The 6,696-nt window shown below is 35.0% G+C and overlaps 1 protein-coding gene across 2 annotated transcripts; it reads right to left on the bottom strand.

Annotated features, from left to right (window-relative positions):
* Nucleotides 1-1,799: 1,799 nt before the first annotated feature.
* On the bottom strand, nt 1,800-6,113 carry G-TMT (gamma-tocopherol methyltransferase). Of its 2 annotated transcripts, XM_088513834.1 has the most exons (7): nt 5,710-6,113; nt 4,351-4,520; nt 3,841-3,945; nt 3,460-3,663; nt 3,101-3,203; nt 1,999-2,137; nt 1,800-1,891 (listed from the first exon to the last, which is right to left on the bottom strand). In XM_088513834.1, exons 1-6 carry the CDS (start codon nt 6,050-6,052, stop codon nt 2,034-2,036), a joined length of 1,029 nt encoding a protein of 342 aa, XP_088369960.1. In that variant the 5' UTR covers nt 6,053-6,113; the 3' UTR covers nt 1,800-1,891; nt 1,999-2,033. The 2 variants fall into 2 exon arrangements, with proteins under 2 accessions (XP_088369960.1, XP_059451648.2); XM_059595665.2 differs by having other exon boundaries at nt 1,800-2,137; nt 5,710-6,112.
* Between the last annotated feature and the right edge of the window lie 583 nt (nt 6,114-6,696).

Below are 6,696 nucleotides of genomic sequence, written 5' to 3'. Positions count from 1 at the left end.
GACTGAGCCATAGCCTGACTCAGCCCCACCAGGGTATCAAGGTGGCTAATCCTAATAAGACATATGTAGATATTCTCCATTGCGGAGATTCGAACCCACACCTTAGTATATACCTAACCACTTTAGGGATTTCTTTGAGCCATTGAATAACCATCCTTAATGGTCTTGCACAAAAGATTTGAGATAAAATCCCAACTACATACAAATTAAAAAATAGGACATTTAAGAGTTGGTTGGAGTTTATGTCACGCTTTTATGGTCAAGAAGCCAACAACAAAACCTTATTTAAAAACTAAAAAAGGACAGTACAATGAGATCTCCAGTTTTGCTTTTTGTCTGGAAAGATTTATTCTGTATCCTTCCCAATATTTTCCCCTTTTATAAAGATTATACTACTAGCAAACACAATAAAGAAACATTGGCATTCAACGCATAGATTGGGGTTTGAGAAAAGATCAAAAAAAAAATTTCTTTTGTTCAAAGAGAGAGAGAGAGAGAGAATCAGCAAAAACCTTGTTTAGGACTTGCATCACTAAATCAAGCCTGTCAAATTGTCAATGGATTGAATATGGACCCATTTATATTATCTGAGTTTTCTTGCTGTGCACAAGATTATTCCCAATTGTCTCTTACTCTGTTCTTTTTATCAATTGCTGAAAATGCGAAACACAATAAGATTTTTACTGATTTTTTTAAGTGACTAATAAGAGAAGTCAATCATTTATTTTAGATAACCATGCTATCATTCATTTCTTTCATATGTGCATTAAAGGAAAATGCTCTATAATTTTCTTGCAAACTTGTGTGTCTACATGGGTGTCACGTAATGCTATATGAGTGAAAAAATTAAGTAATAAAAGATAGTAGTTAAATTTAATTGTTGAACAATGGTGATATAGTAGACGCTACATAAACTGTCACAGCAATTTATAAGAAACTTATTGTAACACCCCACCTTACCCTAAATTATATGATATTGTTCGCTTTGGGCCAAGCTCACACAATTTTATTATTGGATTTACCCCAAAAGCCCTTATACTATTTAGAAATAGTATATTCCATATAAGCACATCATATTTTTCACGCACAGGCAATGTTCTCCTGGGCTTGTGCACGCTCCCCTCATCTTAGGCAGAACAATAATTCTGATACCATATGTAACATACCACTCTAAATGATAGGATATTGTCCGCTTTGGGCTAAGCCTACACGGTTTTATTATTGAGTTTACCCCAAAAGGCCTCATACCATTTAAAAATAACATATTCCATATAAATACGTCATCTTTTTCACACCCAAGTAATATGAGACGTCACGCTTATAGAAAAAGCTTTATTACCCTAACAACAGTCGCATCCAAATCCTCCTTCACCTTGAACTGATTCTCCCTAACCTCCCAAGAGTCCCAACAACTGTTCCATACCTATTGTCTTTTGAATCTACTCTGAAGAAAAAAAAAAAAAAAATCCTCCCCCTTGCTGAATTATTGTTTATGTAACCATAAGAGGCTCTACTTTTTTAGAAATTTTGGATTTAAATTCTGGTGAACTTTGATTTTCAGATAGCCCATCTTGGAGAAGCAAAAAATAAGAGAAACAACAAAAGCTGTAAAGCTTTGTCAAAACCTGCGTGTTGTAGGCACAGCTCAGCTTGAATATTGACAAGATATTGCTGTTAAACAACCCTCTTGACTAGCCTTAATTTAATTTAATTTAATGAAAATAATTTATATTCACTATGCTAATAATGCATCGGGCACTTTGTGAAAACTGTCGCAGCCACAAAACATATATTTGGCAAAGAGTAAGACAGCAAACTTATTTTATTGGCTCTGGATATTGTTCTGTCTGAGATTTTCTGGTCTCATGCTCCTGTTTGTGGCCATTTCTCCCATTACATCAAATGTACATAACGAAATTCAAAATAGAGAGAAGATACCCTTTAAAACAACAAACGAGAGAGAACAAAAAAAGGTAATAGCATCATCAGTGGCAAACCTTATTCATGCTCGTGCATCTTGCTTCCTCACTAGCTTATTCGGGCTTTTGACACGTGATGATGGCAAATTTAATCAGGTCCTTCTTAAATCCTTGGATCATCAATGGCATTGCCAAAGCTCCTTTTATGCTTTTTAGTCCTGATACACTCGTTAGTTAGATGTAAAGCACAAGATTGGATTTAATGAAAGCTAATGCTCTTTCTGTAGCAATTGGGAATCAATTTTGAAAAAAAGTCGGGACATATATAGCAAAATTTCCTTATTCAAAGATTTAGCATGTAGTTCAAAAGGACAAATTTTACTATATGCAGATCAGGATGTAGGACATGATTCATTCAAAGAAATGAAACCCGAGGGGTGCCAATGAACTCTTCCTTACAAAAATGGTAAAGGATGAGGTTGAGGATTCAAGACTATTAGGATGCAAATATAACTTACTGATATATATATTTTTTTATAGATACCTAATGAGACTTGAATGAAGGGGAAAATATCAAAATAATCTCCTATATGGTTTGGGTTTTTATCAATTAACTCTTTTAGGTTTTCAATTTTACCAATTAGATTCTTGAGATTTAAGACAGTATCAAATATAACTTTCTACTTTTTATATCAGAATGTGATTGAAATCTCTCTTCTAATACTAAAGAAAAAAATGCCAAAAAATAAATAGTCTCTCTATGACCATGTAGGGCAATAAGGTTGGACCTCCCTGGCCAATGCAGGTCACTACGGACTCGAGGGTTATTGAGTTTGGCTCCATGGCTGTGGAAAGACCACACCACCTTCTTGGCCCTCCAAAACCATGGAGGGATTTTTTTTTTTTTTTTTTTTTGGTTGCTTCTTTTAATCTTTATTTGTAGTTTTTTGGGTTAGAAGACGAATTTCACAAGCATTCTGTTGAAAACTTGAATAGGTTAACGAAATAAGAATTACAAGGACCTATTTCATACCACCTAGAATTTTAAAGATGTAATTGATAAAATTGAAAACCAAAGATCTAATAGATAAAAGTCCAAAACCACTGGAAGCTATTTTGACATTTTCCTCATTGAAAATGAATAATAAGCACCACAAGGTTTGTTAAGCTTAGTAGCTTACCACTTCGCAACAGCGATGTCATGCCCTTCCATGTCAATGCTGAACGTATCACTGCTGGCCAAAATGGGGCGACATACGGCGACCAATCTGCTGTCTTAATATCCTGTCACGGCAGCCAAAGAATTTACTGTTGTCTCATGTGCAAAATTGAAGTTTTTCAAAGGAGAAGATGCAACTTAAAAATGAGCAGTCAAAGGTCATGTGAATCAATCAATCAGGGGACTCAAACACTAGGTTTTAAGTAGCTTGTTTTCTCATGAATTTTATGTCAGCCGTAACAAGAAGAGTAAAATAAATATTTGAGCTCAAAGAGCCGAGTTTCAAGCTCTTCTTTCCCATCCAATTGGGTAGGCGAATACCTGGAGAGAAAGAGACTCCAGTAATTTGACATAATCAACAGTTGAACACCATGCTGGAAGATAATAAGATTTGCATATCTTGTTCAGAAGCTCTTTCTCCCACGGCTGCAAAGCTTCCTCAGAAGGAGCGAGATCCCTATGGCACCATGTTACTATTATTATAGTTGCTCCTGGGGCTGCAACCCGAACCAACTCATTAACAAACTGCCAGTGAGAGAAAGAGAGAGAAAGAGAAAGAGAGAGGAAGTTAATATCAGTACACGAAATAAGCCAATATAAAGTGAAAAAGAAAGTCCAAGCATAAACTCTCTTAAAGCTTTTCAGGCATCACTGAAGGCAATAAAATGAATTGATCTTATAAAGATGGAATAGAGAAAGAACCTTTGCTTTGTCAGGCATGTGTTCACCGCTCTCCATGGACCACACCAGATCAAATTGTCCATCAGGAAATGGTTGTTCCAAAGCGTCTGCAACTTGAAAGGAAGCCTGCTAATTGTTCATATTGTTAAAATCAGAATACTACATCAAACACCTCATGTCTGCTGTTACAGTACTATCGAGGCAATCATAAATGGGGTCCAAACTTTTTGGTTATTGCTTTAGCATACATATCCAAATCCTGCTAATTCCCACCATTAGCATCAATTTATATCTCAAGCTATTAAAAAGATTGCAAAACAAAAGTTTGAAACCTATTAGTACAAGAACAGGAAGTGAAAAAAAAAATACCAACAATATCTCAGGAGAGGGAGTGATACTTGAGAAACTTATCAGGAGGCAAAGAATCAAAATATGCCTCCTGATATGCTTTGAAGCATATCATGTAATCAACTTTACCATCATACGAATGATGAGCTGAATAAGTTTGAAACCAAAAGCTTCACATTTTACCTTGTCGGCTAGTCCTTGGGCAGCAGCAAGAGCATTAGCTCTTTGGGCCTGGACAGGACTAAGGGTGATACCTTGGCATTTGGCCTCATATTTTCTTGCCAAGTATCTGGAGCTACCGCCTATCCCACACCCAACATCAACTACGCTTTTAGGCCCTTTTGTAGGATCCTCTGCAAACCAATTCAGAAGAAAAAAACAAGCCGTTGAAAGGTCATCTTCATTCACAAGCACATACTTTGGAACAAAAAAAAAAACAAAGACCTCTCCACGTCAGAGCTAGATGATAAACTCAAAATAAACAAATAAAGGTCCGTCAACCCGCAAGATGGCTACTTCTATCGTATCAAAATTAATACAAAAGGTTGATAAATAAATAAAACAAAAATGGAAATCATGGGCCCTACCAATACATCAAATTGAACTACTAAAACATATTTATTTAATGAATGGGTCCTATCATGCAAACCAATTCTGCCTGCTGCTCTCAAAGTAAATACAAGCATATGAAACATTTGATTTTGACTTTACCTAACGTCTATTATAATAATATCTAATGTAGTCACATCATCCGGTGTGGTGTGGTGTGGTGTGTATCTCTACTCATTTCTCTTTATAGGTATTTAGCATAGGTTGTCTATTTTTTAACAATTTTTTAGGATTTAATTATTTTTCCTAACCAATCTCACCTAACATATTTTCTCTATAAATACACCAAAAATTGTATAAATTTCTACACAGTTCACAAAACACATAATAAGCCATTAAATTCACCATTTCTTACTATTATTATTTACTATCAAAGTTTGTGAGAGTAATAGTTAAAGAAATTAAATTTACTATTTCTAGTTATTCCGGTTTCTCTTTCTATTTTTCCAATCTTTTTTTTTTTTTTTCTTTTTGTGTGAACATGTAATAAAAAAATAAAAAAAATTAAATCGTTATTTCTCGTCATTTTAAATTATTAAGACAATTAATAATTTATCAACCGCGTAAATTTTTCTAAATTAACCTCTTTTTTTTTTTGAGATATGATTCTCTTCATTCTTCAAACCATCTACCCACCATCTCATGTGAGTGGATCTTGATTTTTTCAAAAAAAAAAAAAAAAACAAAACAAAAAAATTAAGAGGAAAGATGGTGGATAGATGGTTTGAAGAATGCAGAGAAGCATATCTCCTTATTTTTCACTGAAAATCGTGTCCGTTTACAATAAATACCAAGTCCATCTAATCATAATAACAAGAGTAATGCTATAAACTTTAATCTTTATCTAGTACGGTAGTACCCAATGGTACAATGGTGAAATAAAAGGGGTAGTTTCTAGAACGCATATAAGGTGAGGGTGAGAGAGGAACCGACCCGAAAGCCCGGCGAATCGGAGCGCCTCATCGATCATGCGGATTTGGGCGGCCCGATGATCCGAGACCGAAACCGTGGAATCCGGGTCGTAGAAGCCGTGGTGCATGTGGTCGCCCCAGATGTCCTCCCACATCCCGGAAGACTCGTCGTAGAACTCCGCTATGCCCTTCTTAAGCGCCCCATCGTTCTTCCGCTCCGCTTCCATCGCCCGTGTCGTCGCGGTTACCGCAAGTGTCAACTGCCTCCTGTTGCTGGTCGTCGAACCAGGCGTGCGATGGAGTAAGTGAGGCCTAGGGCGGCATGTGTGGAGGAGCTGGCACGTGGGAAATACTGACGTGGTCATGGAGTCTCTCTGCCACCCTTCACTTTATGTCCCCACTCAGTACTCTGCGCTATTTTCTTGATTTGTCCTTTGAAAAAACCAACAAAGATCTTAATATTAATCAGATGATGATGACCCATCTATGTACTGATTAGTGCTTGATGGCAAATTGATCGGACGGTCGTAGATTGGTAATGCAAAGTTTGATTTTTATTTTTTTTTTGAATAACAAAGTTTGATTATATTGAGAGTATTATGCCCTTCGAAAAAAAAACTTCACTTTACCTATTCAACTTCCACTCGATTTTATAAACTTCCTTAAATTTTTAAATTTCTTATTTTAATTTCTTGAACTTTCAATTACTCTCAATTAGAACCTTTCGTTAATTTTAGCCGTTAAAAATATAAAAAAGACCAAAATATCTTTAATTTTTATTTTTAAAAAAATAAAAAAAAATTAAGTTAAAATTTTATACAAAAGTAAGTAATATAAACATTATATAACGTTTAAAATCTAACGGAAAAGTCTGTATTAAAATTAATTAAAAATTTAAAAGTTTAAAATGAAAGATTTAAAAGTTTAAAGAACTTGTAAAATTGAGTAAAATTAGGAAAAAAATAAAGTTTTAAAAAATAATAATAATAATTGAGAGAATAGGACTCAC

This window comes from Corylus avellana, chromosome 2 (assembly GCF_965113065.1).
Source record: "Corylus avellana chromosome 2, dhCorAvel1.hap1.2, whole genome shotgun sequence".
Classification (NCBI taxonomy): Eukaryota; Viridiplantae; Streptophyta; class Magnoliopsida; order Fagales; family Betulaceae; genus Corylus; species Corylus avellana.
Note: the sequence above shows the minus strand (reverse complement) of the source record. Positions and strands in the feature narration are given on the sequence as shown.

Coding starts and splice junctions, on each gene's coding strand:
- G-TMT (XM_088513834.1), bottom strand. CDS start 6,052: ATGACCACGTCAGTATTTCCCACGTGCCAGCTCCTCCACACATGCCGC. Junction 3,946..4,350: donor CCCAAGGACTAGCCGACAAG/GTAAAATGTGAA, acceptor AACAATTAGCAG/GCTTCCTTTCAAGTTGCAGA. Junction 3,664..3,840: donor ACATGCCTGACAAAGCAAAG/GTTCTTTCTCTA, acceptor TCTCACTGGCAG/TTTGTTAATGAGTTGGTTCG.